The sequence below is a fragment of the Tetrao urogallus genome (genome assembly GCF_951394365.1).
Source record: "Tetrao urogallus genome assembly, chromosome: 2".
Taxonomy (NCBI): domain Eukaryota; kingdom Metazoa; phylum Chordata; class Aves; order Galliformes; family Phasianidae; genus Tetrao; species Tetrao urogallus.
This window is the reverse complement of record NC_136814.1, coordinates 78,754,459-78,772,594: the sequence shown is the minus strand read 5'-3', so window position 1 is coordinate 78,772,594 and position 18,136 is coordinate 78,754,459. Positions and strand designations below refer to the sequence as shown.

The 18,136-nt window shown below is 36.3% G+C and overlaps 1 protein-coding gene across 1 annotated transcript in view; it reads left to right on the top strand.

Annotated features, from left to right (window-relative positions):
- Nucleotides 1–14,125, top strand: part of MEI4 (meiotic double-stranded break formation protein 4) — a gene marked incomplete at both ends in the record, with an annotated part of 69,994 nt that extends 55,869 nt beyond the window's left edge. The window contains one exon of the mRNA XM_079550366.1: nucleotides 13,874–14,125. Within this exon, the coding sequence (XP_079406492.1) occupies nucleotides 13,874–14,125 (252 nt within the window). The remainder of the gene's footprint in view (nucleotides 1–13,873) is intronic.
- Nucleotides 14,126–18,136: the final 4,011 nt, after the last annotated feature.

The following is an 18,136-nucleotide window of genomic DNA, read 5'->3' as shown; positions in this document are numbered from 1 at the left end:
AGTTCCTTGTTGGGTAACGTGGTGTCATCAGGGAAACCTCTAGGAATATATTTAATGTCTACTCTGAAGCCATTAAGAATGTAGCAATATTCTTTCCTGTTCGTCGTCTGAAAATTGCTTTATTGTCCCTGAATTTTTCTCTCTGCTTGGTTAGTGCTCTTTCAGGGAATATGTGAAGTAAAAATTAAATATAAAAAAATAAAATAAAATTGGAATCAGATAGTGACTTTCTTCTAATGAAGAAACTTTAATCATTAAAACAAGAGTTCTATTAATACTGCAGCTGTTTTCTCTCATTGGTTGATAACTAGGTCGTACAGATGACATCTAAAAATAGGCAACTAAAATTTTACTAGGTACAGCATAACAAAGGTGATTGGTGCACTTTAATTCTGATTGCATTTAATTTTATTTCTTCTCTCATCTTTTAATGAGTCAGTCTGTAATGATTTCCTGTCATATTTTTCTTAATGTAATTCCTGCAGTCTATGTATTTAGTATAATTTGTTAATGCTATATTTTAATATCTTGCACAATAGTTTTAACGCTTCCTAATAAATTAAGCATTATGTTAAATTGCATTAAGTGTGCAGCATTACATCTGTTTGAAGTAGCAAAATTTGATAGCTGAAGAAAGAGGAATGCTACTGTATCACTAACAGCACTTAGAAAAGTATTGCTGCATTTCTGTATGCACCTGCCATAAACGGAATCAACCATTAGAGATTTTTTTGTGCAAAATAAAGTATCAGCTATTTTAAATTAGCACATCTGGTCCACGGCTAGAAAGAAGCACTGTTTCATTTCTTCTTCCAGAAAAATTTAATGTCATCAATATACACACACACACATCTCGTCTCAAACTGAAGTTTAGCTATCATTTTGGAAAGTTAGTTATCCTTTGAAGTGTCAGAAATTTCCTAATCTTTACAGGGCAAATTCATAATAAATACTGTGGCATATCTAACATTACATTCTTACTGCACAATAAATCTGACATTTGTGTTGCACCCAGTCTGCTTTGTGCGCATCTAATAATTGGCAGGTACTGTGACACTGACAGGAGGAACCTGTAGGTTACCTTAATATAACACTATTTGTTACCTTCTGGTATGATGCTATTTGTTATTTGACAACAACAGTCATGTTGCTGTCTAATGGTTGGAAGAATTAGGGACTGTTCTCTGTAATCTCCTTGAAATTGTGTTATGCTCCTTAATTATTCAGTAATTGTATGTAACATGATCTTATTGCATTTTAAAACTCTACTTTTCATACAAGCAGCATCCAGTATTGTGAAGTTCATAAGTAATAACTTGTTCCTGTGGGAAGATCAATTTAAAAAAAAAATAAAAATCTTTTCAGATTCATTATTCAGAGATTCAAAGAGCAAATGAGTTTGTATGAGATTAGTGGAGTTCTGCTCTTGGCCTAAAAGAGAGGCAGCTATCATACCACATCCACATAAGTGATAGCTTTTTTCTAGGAACTTCAGCTTTCATCAGGGTTCCATACGGGTTCCAGTAAGTGAGTTTATGTTAGCATTCTGCAGTAACTCTAGCACCTCAATCCTCGTATGCTATCTTTTAGGTTTCTCAGTGCAGGTGCTGTTTCACTGGTCTTTGTTCAAATCTTATTGATTTTGGTTACACCTTAAGTTCTGTTTGTGCAGTTTATGAGGACGGATTGAGAGAGCTGGAGCTCTTCTGCCTGAAGAAGAGATGCTCCAAGGAGACCTTATAGCGGCCTTTCAGTACCTGAAGGCAGCCTACAGGAAACTTTTTATAAGGGCAGATAGTGACAGAACAAGGAGAAATGGTTTTAAACTGGAAGAGAGTAGATTTAGACTAGATATTAGGAAGAAATTCTTTACTATGTGGGTGGTGAGATACTGCAACAGATTGTATAGAGAGGCTGTGGATGCCCCCTCCCTGGAAGCATTCAAGGCCAAGGCTGGATGGGGCTTTGAGCAACCTGGCCTAGAGGGAGGTGTCCCTGCCTATAGCAGAGGGCTGGAACTGCATGATCTTAAAAATCCCTTCCAATCCCAACCATTCTATGACTCTATAATTGTTTCTAATGAATGCTGGAATTCGTGATTCTACTCCAAACCTAATTCCTGTAAATTTCTATTACATTGCTCCGTTGTTTAAGAATCTGATTCTGAGGGACTCAATGAAATGCAGTACATTGCTCATCATTTTTAGTGTTATTTTTCTGAGATATTTGGCTTACTGTAGATACTTGATGTATTTGGTAGTACTGTTGCTAAGGTACTCAACTCTTGGATGCCCAAGCTGGGGCTCAATAGTACTGAGTTGTTCCTCACAGAATCCTTGTAAAGGACGAAGTGACTTGTACTTCTCCATCAGCTGTCAGTTTTAGGCAGTGTTAGTGATCTGTGCTGATGATTTGGCATAAAAACAAAAGATGTCAAAGAATGAAAAATCACATGCTTCTCCATATGTTAATCTTCTAAATTTTCTTTAACTTTCTTCTAGGTCATTTCAAATTCCCAGATTCATCATTTTGTGACGACATCCTGCTAGCACAGTAAATAGGTTCTGCTGTAAGTGGCAGTGTGCTTGCTGAAGATGTTATACGTTCAAATTTTTATGCAACTGCACTTTCTAGAATCTTTTTTTTTTTTTTTAAACTAAAGCCAATTCTGTCTTTGCCAACTACTGACAAATAAGACTTTCAGAACAGTTCAGATTGGAGATTCGGCCATGCGCACAGCGTTAATTGCACAGCAGAGATCTTGTCCCAGGCTACATTAGATGGGAATCTTAAGTATTCCAAAGTTGGGAATAGGAAGCCTTTGGATTAGGTTCAGCTTGGTATAAAATATCTCAATAATAATAATGCTTAAAACACAGACCTTTCCTCTAAATCCCTTAATGATTGGTTCAGATTATATTGTAATGTAGAATTGTGTTTTTTTTAATACATAATCCTGTCTGTGAAGTTTCTGCTTCAAAATTTGAAGGAAAAAATATTTGGTTCCTAACAGCTACATTGTCATGTGATCACTTTCAGGTTTTCTTTGTTGTGGGTTCTTTTGTTTGTTTGTTTTTCGGTGTTCTGTCAGAATGCTACAATGTGTTCATACAATACTGCAGAAGTTCGTCATTTTCAAAAAACTATTTTTTCATGTAGCTGTCCTTAGAGAATCCCTCCTGGCATTCTGAATTTGTAGAGCCAGTCTTGAACTGCATATCGCTACTTTCCAGCAGAGGTTCTCCTATGACACAAGTTACAAGCTGCTACTCTGAAGCTTTTAAAACCCTTCTTTTTGTACTTCTGTACTTCTATAGCGTTTAAAAAGTAATAAATAAAATACATGCAAATTTCTAGAAAACTACTGGTCTGGGATTTTCCAAGACAGCATGACATTAAATTAATAGAAGAGTAAACTTGCAGGAGAAACCATATTTGCAAACAGTCGTACCATTTAGTTACTGTAATGCCTAAAAAGATTGCAGGAAATAATCTGTTCAATTTTATGTTTTGTCATGTTCTAGGCAAGGGAGTAGTTGCTTCTATAATTAAGCTTTACAGCATGTATGCAATCTTTTAGGTATACTATGGTGTGCTCTTTCCTGATATTTCATGTTGTGCATGATTTTCGAGTAAATATTTTGTTTCTATAATTCCTCACAATTTTAAGCTGAATAAATAACATTGTTTTCATATGATTGAATTTTAGCAGTCTATTCAGTAATTATTCTATAGATATATTCAATATATACAAATTTTGTTGAACAAGTAGCACTACTCATGTCTATTGTCTCTAATATTCATGAAATTACAGTACCCTACTATGCCTTTCATGGCTTCTTGTTAAATTCTGCCTTTGACAGTATCCTGTGAAAGTTTGGAGGAAGTTTTTGGTTTTGGTGACATAATTCCAGTGGAAAGCTGGTGTTTTATGCAGATATTTGAATCTTACCGAGCTACTTGAGGTGACCTGGTCTTCGCTAACAGAGAAGGACTGGTGGGAGAAGTAAAGGTTGGGGACCGTCTTGGGCAGTGACTACAGAATTGTAGAATTCTCCATTCTTGGCGATGTCAAAAAGTGGCCAGCAAAACTACCTTCTTGAACTTCCAGAGGGCAGACTTTGATCTGTTCAGGGCACTTGTAGCGCGGGTCCCTTGGGAGTTGCTTCTCAAGGGTAAAGGGGCCCAGGAAGCCTGGACACTCCTCAAGACCGAAATCTTAAAGGCACAAGAACAGGCTGTCCCTGAGTGCCGTAAGGTGAGCCATAGGGGAAGACGACCGGTGTGGATGAGCCGGGAATTACTGTTGAGACTCAGGGAGAAAAAGAGAGTCTACCTCTGGAAGAAGGGACAGGCTGCTTGGGGAGATTACAAAGAAGTAGCTAAGGTATGCAGGGAGGAAGTTAGGAAGGCAAAAGCCCAACTTGAGCTCAGGTTGGCCTCTGCAGTAAAAGACAATAAAAAATCCTCTTATAAATATATCAACAGCAAAAGAAGAACCAAAGATAATTCCCATCCTCTACTTGATGCAGCAGGGAATGTGGTCACTGAGGACAAGGAGAGGGCTGAGGTCCTCAATGCCTTCTTTACATCTGCCTTTAACAGCCAGATCAGTTATCCTCTGGGCCCGATCAGTTATCCTGATAACTGTTTGGCCCAGCCAGCACGGGTTCGTGAAAGGCAGGTCATGCTTGACCAACCTCATCTCCTTCTATGAGGCGACCCGTTTCAAGTGGTGTCCCCCAGGGGTCAGTACTGGGGCCCATCCTGTTTAATATCTTTATTGATGACCTAGATGAGGGGATTGAGTGCACCCACAGTAAGTTTGCAGATGACACCAAGCTGGGAGGTGGTGTTGATCTGCCTGAGGGTAGGGAGGCACTTCAGAGGGACTTAGATAGGCTGGACTGCTGGGCTGAGGTGAATGGGATGAGGTTCAACAAGGCCAAGAGTCAGGTCCTGCACTTTGGGCACAACAGCCCATGCAGTGTTATAGGCTTGGGGCTGAGTGGCTGGATGAGTGTGAAGAAGAGAAGGACCTGGGGGTGTTGGTTGATGCTCGGTTGAACATGAGCTGACAGTGTGTCCAGGTGGCCAAGAGGGCCAATGGCATCCTGGCCTGCATTAGAAACAGTGTGGCCAGCAGGAGCAGGGAGGTGATCATCCCCCTCTACTCAGCACTGGTGAGGTCGCACCTTGAGTACTGTGTTCAGTTTTGGGCTCCTCACTACAGGAAAGATGTTGAGGTCCTGGAGCGTGTCCAGAGAAGGGCAATGAAACTGGTGAAGGGTCTGGAGCACAAGTCTTATGAGGAGAGGCTGAGGGAGCTGGGATTGTTTAGTCTGGAGAAGAGGAGGCTCAGGGGAGACCTCAATGCACTGTACAACCTCCTGAAGGGAGGTTGCGGTGAAGAGGGATTTGGCCTCTTCTCCCAGGCAACGAGCAGGACACGGGGTAATGGCTGCAAGTTATATCAGAGGTTTAGATTAGACATGAGGAAGAACTGTTTCTCTCAGAGAGTGGTCAGGCACTGGAATGGCTGCCCAGAGAGGTGGTGGAGTCGCCGTCCCTGGCAGTGTTCAAGAGGCGTCTGGATGAGGAGCTGCATGATATGGTTTAGTGCTTGTGGTGGCAGTGGTGATGAGGAGACGGTTGGACTGGATGATCTTATAGGTCGTTCCCAACCTTGTGATTCTATGATTCTATGAAAGAGAGAGCATCAGTGAAGACACGACGAAAACAGAGTTTGAAATCCCATTGAATGAAAGATCAAAAATGCTTGAAAGTTTGTTTTGTTTACTGTAAGTTTAAATAAGGAATTGTAGGTGGTGTGAATTTTGCACTGAAAGAGCATATAAATCAGTTTGAACTTCCTTGCAGGTTGATGTGGTTAATGGGGATTATGATTACTGGGAATGCTGTTAGGGAAATATGCATTTCAAAAACAAAACAAAAAGCAATTAAAGAGAAATGCTGATCTTCTAAAGACTAAATCCTGAGGCACAGCAATTTGTAAGATAATTACCTTTTAACAAAAGACAGTGGTATTAAAATCAGAACAAAAATATTTCCTGTAAAGTCTTTCATCCATGCCTGCCTTAAATATTTTAGAGATGCTTGTCAGCACATTATTGAAACACTAAACAGCAATTAGAGAGACCCTCTATTATCCTACTGTGTGCTTACTTATATGATGCGTGTTGATTTTTTTTCTGCTTCAGTTTCTACATAGTAGTTATTCACATGCTTGTGGAACACTGAGTTAAGTCTTTGTTGTTGTGAAGTAAAATGCTCTATTATTCAAACATACCTGAAGCATTCTGAAAAAAAGTGTGTGTTGTGCTTATGACAAGAGCACAGCAGTGCATAGACTGAACAGGGATTTCTCCAAGGAAAAGCAACATGTCAGGAACAGAACTCACTGTTAGAGTTGATCTTCATACAATGAGAAAGAGATAATGTCACTGTCCGAGGAAGCAATTCAGTCATTCTTGAAAGATATTTGCTACAGCCTCTGATTCACAGGCTGGGGAAAATATTGGTTTTACGCCTGATGATGTATTAGAAGTGAAAATTTTCAACTAGGATGGTGAATTTGTTCACTGAAAAATTCAGCATTTGAATGGTAATTTCCAATCAGTCAATTTAGAAATTCTTCTACTGGAAAGTAAAAACTATTGCTTCTAATTTAGTGACTTGATTTTGATGATACAGTTGTTAGGACAAATATATTGTTTAAATACTGCAAATGGTTTCAGGGCAACATTTTTTCTATATGTATCCAAAGTGAGCACAAAAAATAATAATAAAAAAAAATTCTGTGGACTGGGATGTCTGTATTTAGTTTGCTGCTGCCTTGTTCTTTAGTCTCTTAGCTCTCCTTGGACCAACCCCTTCCAATTCCAGAATTCAGTACAACAAATCATGGATCACATTCAAATGCTATGAGTAAAGAGACACTGAAGCAGTAGGGAACATTTTAAAGTAATGCACTCTAATTAAGGTATTTTTAGGATAGAAAATGACAAATACTGAAAATATGAATATGGTGCTATTTACAGTCTTGTCTCCGTCATCATTTGGTTGATTCTGTCACCTAATCATAAAATACCAGGTTTTGTGAGTTGAATCTGTTATTGCCTGGCTTTGTTTTGATTACCACTTAATGAAGATGTTCTTTTCCAAGTTTTCTTGTACCGAAATATTTCCAACTTTTCCATTATGTTTTCATCACAAGTAAAGCACAAAGAACTTTCTGCTGCTGCTGGACTGTATTTTTTAAGGATGTTGTTTTCATCTCCAGACTTCTCACTTTGTTCTTACTGTAGCTTAGTAGGTCTGACATGTAAAACCCCGAAATTATGAAGAATTTTGATAGGAAACGGTCAAATTCTACTGTTCATTTACCAGAATCATGGAAATACTTCAATACCCTGCTGGGAGGTTACTGTGCTTTTTCTTGAACCCTATTTTGTTTTCTTTAGGGAAATTCTCTCGTCTCTGTTACAAACTAAACATGTCTTCTAGATTAAAGCACTAACGAAAGCATTGGAGTAGCTCACTATTAAAACAAGCAGTCCCAGGATTGTCTGTCTCTGGAAACATGTAAATGATACTCAAACATTTTCTAACATTCTGGTCATGTTGCACTTCAAAGAGGAGGTATTTTTATCCGTGCCATGTGGGATGTCAACTTACACAAGTTCTGTGGCCTCTTAGCCCACAAATCTTTATTTTCCTGCCAAGAAATCAGGCTGCACATGTACCTGCCTGTGCCAGCAGCATTTTGCAAGGAACCGAGGGATACTGAAACTATTCACTGAGATGATGTGTTGGTTGGTGATAGACTGTTTTAAGATAAATATGTGTTCTTTGCCTGTTCCTCAGTCCTCTAAAGAATTGATAGGAGCTTTGGTTCCGTTCGTCTCCCTGAGATGGGAACAGCTCATGGAGAAGTTCCTGCTGGGAATGGATGGGTAGACTTGGTTGTTCTGTTCTCTACTCCCTAAGTATAGGTACTCCCTAAGTATGGGAGTGCTTATTTCAGCTGAGCTGCAAATGCTGCAGCAAGCACTGTCTCTGCTTTGCCTGAAAGGCAGCATTAGCATAGCTTTAGCAGGCCGTGCTTGTTTTGGTCTTTGTTTTCTGGGAGAAAAAAAAAAAAAAAGTATGCATCTGAAAGAAGTACCAGCTTTTAGCACTTGGTATTTCAGTGAAATCTGAAATAGGCAGAGAGACACCTCAGGAACATACAAATTACAGCTGCTGAATAGTAAAAATTTTTCAAGATATGGGAAAAAAAAATCAAGAAAAAAATTATAAGAATAAAACTCTTACAGTATGGAGATTTGAGAAGGTTTGGGCAGGATAATTTTCTGTTAAAATAGCCATCTAATATAAATGCCACTTTTATCCCTTTTTAAATATCAAATCTGTTGTATAAGCACTCATCTTTCCAGTTTGATTCAGATTTGTATGAGAGCTTTTGAAATTTCTGTTTGTATTTTATGTACTTTATATAGCATACATTAATATTTATTGCAGCACACATTTAAACTCGGTTTATACGTAGTTCTGGAAACCCTAGTTTCCATACTGGTTTCCCTGAACATATTCCACGTCTTTTCACCTTAAAATATGCTTACATTTATAAGGGTTGTGTTGTCTTCACAGTGTAGGTCCTTTGAGGCATAAAAGGAGTAGAAGTTATGTCCCTGCACTCAGAAGGTAGTATCGGTCTTGCGATGCTGGTGTAAAGTTTTAAAATCCTCAGAGCTCCAGAATGTCACCAGGAGCAGAACACATACTTTGGTTAGCTGTTACTTTTCATTTAGCTGGAACTTTATGAGAATACTGTCTGTCTTTATAGGACAGCTGAGCACTGATCATGTAACACTCCTGTGCTTTGGCCCTCCTTTTCACTGTTCTTTTATCTGTCTTTTTACATTTCCATCTCTTTCCAAATAACCCGCCCTTAATTATATTTTCCTCACTGGTGCCTATTTTGCTGTATCTGCACCCGGTTTTGGTGTTGCTGATACTGCTGTCCAGATGCAGTGTTAAAACTTGTATTGCTGACACAGTTGCTCATTTGTCTTTGTTAGTGGATTCCTCTCTCCCCAAGGTCCCCGCAGTTCCCCTTCAGCTGGCTGTGAATCTCCACCTACAATCAGCCATCCATGACTTGTGTCAGTTTCTCCCATCGTTACTTGTCATATCCCACAATTTGTTGCATGATATCCAGGAGTTTCCATGTCAGTTTTGGTTACTGTAACCTTGAGCTTAAGGGCTGAGTGGTCATTTACCTGAAGAACTACAAGTAACAGCATGCTGGCACTTGTTTTCTGCAAGCACATTTTTTTGTCATCTCTGGAGCAGTCGTTTCAGCTTCTGATTTCCTAAGTGCAAACATCTGTTGTACACAGAATAAAAACATTGCAATCCTTACCTTCCCCTTCCAGATCTCATTTCCTAAATGGAACTGACCCAGTTGAAAACTCCCCCTGATGTAGAATAAATGTTAGATCTCAGCTAGATGTTTTATTCAGAGAGCAACTACATGAGCTAGCAGTGGTACAAAGTAGGGAACACATTGCCTTCAGCTCAGCAGGAACATGGACTAACTCTCTCCCAAGCATGGCTGGGTTCTGCTCTCTTGAATTGCTGCTTGTAAAAGCTCATGAAGTCACACTGAATATCCCAAGTTGGAAGAGGTCCACAGAAATCAAGTCCAACAACTGGCTTCACACAGGACACCCCCAAAATTCAAACCATATGTGTGAAAGCATTGTCCAAACGTTTCTTGAACTCAGGCAGCCTGGAACCATGCCCACTGGCCTGTTGTGCCCAACCACTCCTGGGCCAATTGGAAGACTGCATTGGCTGTTTCAGCAATACCCTACAATTTTGTAGAAATCAATGTATGGGAAGAATGTAACACTGTTTACATTAATCATTTTAATTAGCGCTGTTTCGGGGAAAAAAAATATGCAGCTATGAAATGTATGTTGGAAGGAGGGAGAAATGCTTGTGGTTAGGATAGTGACTACAGGTAAACAAGGAAAGAGGAAATCTTTATATTGTAGTAGCCCAAATGTTGGAAATAATTTTTAGAGAACTAAAGTTACCTGCCTTAAACTTGTAACATTTAACCATGTAACATTTAATTATCTCAATTTTGCGTCCCTGGAAATGTGCACTGAGACTATCAAACAGCTGTAGAGAACTGTAAAGAACTGATTCAAAGCTAATATTTACTCTCCTGTTTTTGTTTTGTATTTATATTACTAAGAGTGTTGAAGTAAATGTTATAAATGGGCATGAACTACTAAGGCAAGAAAACTAATATATTCTGCCATCATCTGGGAATTTTTACTGAGTCCTATTGAATAACCCAGCCTTTGGAAAAGACATTCACTGTTCCATGATGATTACTTGAATTATTTCTGTGTGTTTACAGACTTACTTTTTTGTCCAATTTATTTCTGTAAATGCCAACTCCTAATCTGTCTACTAAGACAGCAGTGGCTTGAAAGCGTACGCGGGGCCATCTGATAATATGTTGGCTGTTGCTTTGCAAAAAGGAAGTATAATAAAGGCCAACATGAATACAGATTGACTTTTAGTATTCTGACTGCTATTGCTGCCTAAATTTTTGAACATTTTCTTTTAACATATTTGAACTGTTGTGTTTTATTTTCCATGATAGTATTATAAATAAGACTAGTTATAGAATAGTTACAGAATTTCTCCCATGCTCTCAGAGTATGTAGTAAAAATGTCTGCTGTGGTTACTCTCTAATATTTGAGAAGATGGAGGAATTTATTGAAGCCTTTGATTCATTTCCTCTGTTCTGCATTTGGTGATATAGACAGATGAATTCTGATTAATAGATTGTCTGATGCAGCCAGAATATCCTCATACTCCTGGTTTCCACCTTACGTAAAGCTCAATCTTCTATAGTTAATAATCTTTAAAAATACTTTAACTCTGAAAAATGTTTTGGATTGTGAAATCAGAATAAGAAAATAATTTCTAATGTTAAATTGAAAACTGAACTGTGTACCAAATGCACTTTACTGTTAAGAAACATGTTTCGAAATACTTGGTGAGGAAAAGAGGAAAATATGTCAAGGATTGATCTCACTTAAAAAATAAACAAACAAACAAATAAAAAAACAACAAACAAAAGAAAACCAACAAGAACAAAAACACATTTGTCTGATCTGTGAAAGGATGATTATCTTAAAATTCTTTCTGAAAAACAGGGTCAATATAAGACTTATTTATTGTTGATATGAATATATTTTGGAATTATCGTTCATATAAAAGGCCTGCATTATGAACATAACTTCTGAACTTTCTTGGTAGATTAGGTATGTTGGTGTGTGTGTATGTCTGTGCGCATCATGTACATATGCTGCTACTCATATACATTGGTGAGCAAGGAGAAAGGGTTGTTACCTTATTAACCATCAGTAGCTGTAAATGTTCCTGTCTACTAATTCTAAGGCATAAATTTCTGTTGGTAGTAATTACATCAATTAGTGTACAAAAAAAAAAGGTTTTGTGGAGATTATGTTAAGTGGGCTGGAAAGGTTTGTAAGCCTTGAACCAGAAATTGTTGTAGATGGATTTTTTTTTTCCCCCCTGGTATTATAAAAGTGTTTTGAAGTGCATTCATCCCTTGCAAATTACCTAAAAAAAAACAAAAAACAACAACAACAAAAAAAAAACAACAAAAGGCTTCCTCCTTGCTCTCATAGAATTACCTTTTGTGTAGCTAAAATCATTTTCTTTTAGGGAAGTAGTACTTGTAGATGAAAGGCAATTAGTTATCTTGAGGTTTCTATCATATGTAATCAATTAGGTAGTTTACTAAGCTGCAATTAGGTGCACTTTTTGAGATCCACTGAAAGTAACACAATTGTTTAACTGCTTCAAAAAGCTGAAGGTCATAGGGATAAGTGGAGTGACATAATTCACTTTTCTAAAGTATTTTCTGTTGATCACTCATATGAAAGGAAGATATGAGTGAATTTCCAAGTCCAGTGCTTAAGACTTAAACATAGATTTTTGCTTGTAAAATTGTACTTCAAACATTCACATTATAGAAGCTAAAAGCATAGAACTTCAATTTATGTTTCTGTGTTTCTATTTTGCTGTGCAGAATCATACTTTACCACTGTAAGTTATTTTTTCCTATAATAGTTAATGAGAGATTAATATAATTTAATAAGCCATGAGTGTTCTGTTACAGAAGGAAAGAAAATGTATTTTCAGAATGTTAGTCATACAGTGATGATATAGTGTCTTCTAGCATGCAACAGCAAAAAATCATTTTCATCATGCAAATCATAGTTTGAAGTTATAGAAAGAGGTTTTCTCTAATTATTTAATTGGATTTAATTGGACTCTAGAAGTATGTAAGTATTTAACACTGTGTTTTTATTTTTTTGCTATCTGTTGTGTCAGTGTTTAATTGTCATGGGGTTTTGAACTACAGGTTATTCTTACCAAGATCAAGAGAGACATAATGGAATGTGTAAGGCTAGGGGTAATACTTTCAATAATTAACTTGATTTTCAAGATGTATAGAAAACTCAGAAAAATAACTTTTCTACACCAGGAGTTTGCAGTAAGATGGCTGTAGTGTCTTAGCGTTATCACTGATGTAGGAGCTGACCTGAAAACTTTACACTGGAGGCTTCAAACTCTGATTGTGGATTGAAGAGCTACTAGCTCACAATAACAGAGTAAACAGTCCCCCTTAGCCACCATCTACCACAGAGGTATGTGCCTTACAAAGGGAAGGCAAACTGCTGTGTTTTCATTAGATTCTAGTGGAATCAAAAATCGCTTACTTGGTCAATAAAAATAACAGTTCTGTTATATATTTCACACACGTTGAAAAGTCTAGCAGCATACTGTTGAGGGTGGTGCCGATTTAATAGATCCATGTCAAAGCCTAGATCCAGTACAGCCTGATACTACAGGCCCAAATGTAGACATGTTAGAGCTACCGATCCATTTTCTAAAATATGTACTTGATTTTCTAGCAAGTTTGATTAACTTTGAAGTTCTGATCAATCAGCTGTTGTAATTGCAGTCTTTTTCAGAGCAAGTTTATCTCATATTATTGGTAGGTTTTACTATTAAGCAAGATCCAGAATTTCACTCCAAGGAGCCAGTCAGCTCCACAAGGTTTAAGGTTCTGTCTTATCTGTTGTTCACTGTGTACAGCAGAGGCTGTAAAAACTTCAGTTTGAAAAAGCAGTTTCCAAATGCAGGACAGGTACATTAGAATGAATTCTAAGTTTGACAAACTGGCTCTTTCCCTTTGTAATTGACTCAAAGCTGTAGTACAGAGCTGGATATTTTCTACTGATACTGAGAATTCTAATGTGTTTTGGGTTGGTTTTTTTTTTTTTTTTTTTTTTTTTTGGTTTTCTAGAAGCATCATTTGAATAACAATTCTTCATACTACAAAGATTTTTTAAAACTTTTTTTTTTAATATCTCAGGAAGCAAAAACCAAACAAGTTTAATCATATGTCTAAAACAAGAAAAGTTTTGTTGTTGTGGTAAATCTATAGATCATAATTATATGTCACAGTCTGTGGATAATTAGAGAAAGTCTTATATGGACAAGATGTTATGTTGACTTCTCATTTGACAGTTTGATGGATTGTTAGCTGTTTGACTTCCCAAAGAAGAAAATTTTCCTTAGAAATCATGTCTGAATATATAGCCATTCTAATTATAGAAATATTACTTCAAATTTTACCATTATTCCTTCAACTATCATCTGAGATAATGGGCTTCAGAAGTATTATCATACTGTGTTTATGCGTCAATTTTTCTTTATTCCCAGATCCAGGCGATGTATGACATTACCCAGTATGAGAATATTTTTATTTTGTTTACGGTTCTGGAACAACTTCTTCACAATGGGACAGAAGAAAGTAACACTTCAGACTCAGGCTATGATGGAGAAGAGAAAATCAAATTTCTGAAGAACCTTGATCAAGTTATTCTTCACCTTTCAGATGAATTCCCTTTGTTTTCTTTATATTTATGGAGAGTGAGTGTTCTTTTGAACTCAGCTCAAATACAAATTGATTAAAACAAGCAACCTACTTTAAAGCAGTGCATTGTTGTGAAACTGGATTGGAAAATATTTGAGTCAGGCAGGGAAACTGTAGTTATTGAAAAATATTTATTTTAAACTTCTATGCTATGCTTTCGCTTCAGAGATAATGAAATTTATTTCCAATTTTAAATATTCAGAAATGTAATAATTCAAGCCCTGTTCATTTGTTTTGTTTTGTTTTGTTTTTAATAAATACTATTTCGTGTAACAGAAAACAATATATTGGTATTTGCATACACAGTGAAAATGGTAACAAAGAAAATAGTTTCAGGTAATGCTTCCTATAAGCACCCTGAACTTTAAAGTCAAGAAATAATGAGTGTAGAGCTAGGCTTCTGTATTAAGAAACTGTAAGTTGTGTACCTTCTGTATGCTTTAGAGACATTGGGTAGTTGGGCATATTGATAATATGAAATAAAAGACTGATAATCAGAAAGCAGGTGTGTTGCCATGCTCCGTGTGATGCAGCAGAGGTTGCTGTCTGATGATGAAATCAGAAATAACAAAAAGAATAGTTTTAAACTTGGTAACATCAGTATTCTTCTAGGATAGTCTTAGTTTTTTGTTTAATCACAGTGATTATCTGACCAAAATAAAATCTGATGCTTGGTTTTACAACTTTCTTATTCTTGGCTTTACTTGTGTATGCATAAGCATCAGGCCTAATTCACTCTGAGTTGACTATTGACTTCAAATTAAATTTAACTCCTTCTGTGGTTGCTTTAGACCTTTTTGTTCAAAATAAATGAATAGTGATAAAATATCTTTTGTATACTTATGTACTGATTTTTTTTTTTTTTACATTTTTATTTCTGTGCAAGTGTATTGATAGTAATTATTAAATTCGTATGTTTACAGAAATATGTAAGGCCTGTAGAAATGAGTTCAACAATAGCTTAACCAATACAGAACAGCTTTGATAAATTTGGGGCAGGAGGGTACAAGTTTTACGATGATAGCATTATTTCTAGTAAATAAACATCGTTTTAGTTTTGTTGTGTCTTCTAGTAGGGTATATTCATCAAAAATAGAAAACATTTCTAGCATTTACCTTATTCTTTCTTTAGAATTTTTTTTCAAATCAATTTTTAATGCCCAAAACATGCTCTGAAGTGTGGCTTTATTACTGTAAGTAATTGATCTTGTTAATATTTATTTTGTTAGTTTGAATGCACTTATTTAAGATAATAAACCTATTTTTTCTACATAGTTAGAAGATAGTAACATTTGCAAAACAAGTTACTTTGATGTTGAATTGGTATCTGAAAAGAGATTCTTATAATTGTTCATATACTGTCCAGCATTGGTATGTTTCTTAAACTTACTATTTACTGTGTTCTATTGTAACATTTATTTCTCTCTGTTAGCAAACTTTCAACAGAAATCTGTCTTATGCATGCAAAAAGAATATCCACAGTAGAAAATTAGATAAGTCTTACTAAATTAAGGAAAATAAATAAGGATATAAATTTGGCAGCCACACAAGAATTATTGTGCCTTTTCAGTTGTCTTATTAATTTTTATTTAGACAAGGTTCTTCCACCTCCTTACATAAGTTCTGTAAGAGCAATAAAAGCATGATTACAAAAAGAGCAAGGAAAAAAATAAATAAAAGGGAACTGGTATCCATTTTGATATGGTAATTTGTGCAACATTTGGTCCTTTTCATATTTGGAAAAAAAAAAATAAAAATTCAAAAATGTCTTGAAGACAGGAAAATAACAGAATCTGAAAAACAGTAGAATGTGTATTGTTTCATGACTCCTTTCCTGAAAGGCTTCCTTCCTTGCAGAGCATTGCATTTTCTCATCAGCAAACTTGCTAGGCCACTAGAGGAGCAATGGATGTTTTGGGAAATACATGCATCATTCCTATGTTTTGAATCAACTTCTGGCTTGAAACATTATTTATGAAATCTTACAAGGTTGTTAAACAGTTTGTTATGGAGTTCTGAAAATATTTGAGCAGGGTGAGAGTCCCCATTGTAATACCATTGTAGCAGTTCAATTACTAGCAAGTACTGTTTACCCCTGAGCTCTCCTAGTCTGTTCTATTGCAAAATTAAATAGTTGGTTAATCCATGTTAGTGAGCATATTTCAGCTTTGGTGGGAGAAATAACCTCTACAGCTGGGATAGCTGTTTATATCTGTCTGAAGTTTCCTGAAGAAGTAGTTCACCAATGTGGGACTTGCCTCAATAGGATGATGGCACAGATGTAGACATGTAGATATCTCTGTGTAGTTGGGGTGTCTAAGGTATGAAAAATCTACAAAATGGAGCAATATTTTGTGCTGAGTCTCCAGGTGCTACAGCAGAAGAATGCAGCACTTAAAGAAATCCTGTGTCACACATGCTGCTTTTTTTTGCGTGCAGTTGCCTCTAATACCCTGGAGCATCTTTAGTAGCACTGTCACTATAAGTGTTTAGGAAAATATGTCGAGCAGTGATGGTACTTGGATATGTAGCTAACTCTGGCAACAAGATGCATTTCAGTGTCTTACTCTGAGAATTAAATCTTACCCTTGAGATGTCTACGTTTTTGGGAGTAGAAAAGCCTAAGTTTAAGTCCATGCTCTTCAGACAGTTTCTGCTTTTGCCCAGTAACTGTTAGCTATGACTTATGGAAACACCACTGTCTTTAGTTTTGAAACAAAACATGATGAGAGGGCCAGTCCTATGTTTAGATTTTACAGATATATATTCTGAGGCAAGGATTTGTATCCCAGCTGCAACCCTTCTGCAATTTGGACTTACTCAATGTCTTAAGTACTTGCTCAGTAGGTATGTCAAAGTTCAGCTTTTAAATATCTGGCCTCCAAAGAATCCCAAATCCGGTGAAAAAACATATGGTCTTTGAAGAATGGAGAATATTAGATGTCTCTAAAGAACAGTCTAGAAGTCTATGTGCTGAGCCTAACTTATCCTAGCTCAAAGAACAAGGAACTGTAAAAGAAGAAAGTGGTCTGACCTGTTGTTTTCTGGGAATGTTCTACCTGAGTTAGCTGTACAGTTTTAGTATTAATAATTCAGCATTTATTTCATCATACTGATTTTCTTTTCATGAATGTATGCACTTCACAAATTAGCAAAATGCCAGTGTTCTGAAAATGCAAAGTATTCAGGCTTTTATATAGGTGTATGTAGATATATATTGACCTGGTCAAATTATATTCATTATATATTTTTGTATATACTTTAAATATTTATTATATATTTATGTGATCAAATTAGCATTGTTAATTCATTAGTAGCCAAGTGGTTAGTATTTTGTAATTTGTAACTTTGCCACATTCATAGCTATCCAGGTGATTTTCTTTTTAACTGTCTGCATCTATTTTAAATGGAATTTTATGTTAGTGTGTCTTATTCTATGAACAGCAAAATTACGATGCAAGGAAAATAAATGTTTATTATTAGTAGTAGTGCTTCTCCATTGACTGTTCCATTCACTTAAGAATTTTACATGTCTGCTAATAATGAATTTTGGAGTGATTTGAAGTGAACTGTCTCAAAATGTTATTATAAGCTTAATTTGAAACCTTTTAAAAATATATTTATGATGTACTGATTTGAGATAGTTCTTGCTTATATCTGTTGGTAGTAGTAGAAATGAAATTTTACCTCATTTTAATCCTATATTAACATCTTGTTGTTGTTCTAGTTTTCTGTGTGCTGCTAACTTATAGTTTACTTTGACACAACATTCAGCTTATGTTCATATGATCATAGGAGAACTTGTGTTGAAAAGGACCTCAAAAGTCCAATCAAACCTCCTGCTTGAACAAGCAGGGTTTGTTTTGAATTTAGACCTAGTTGTTTGTTGCTAGTTCAATATCCAGTCTGATATTGAAAACTCTAAAGACAGACTGTACAGCCCCTCTGGATAACCTCCTCTTCTGCTTGACTGTCTCCATGGTGAAAAAGGTTTTACTTATAAACAGTGTAAACCTCTGTTTTATGCTCAGTGTCTTTAGTCTTCCCAC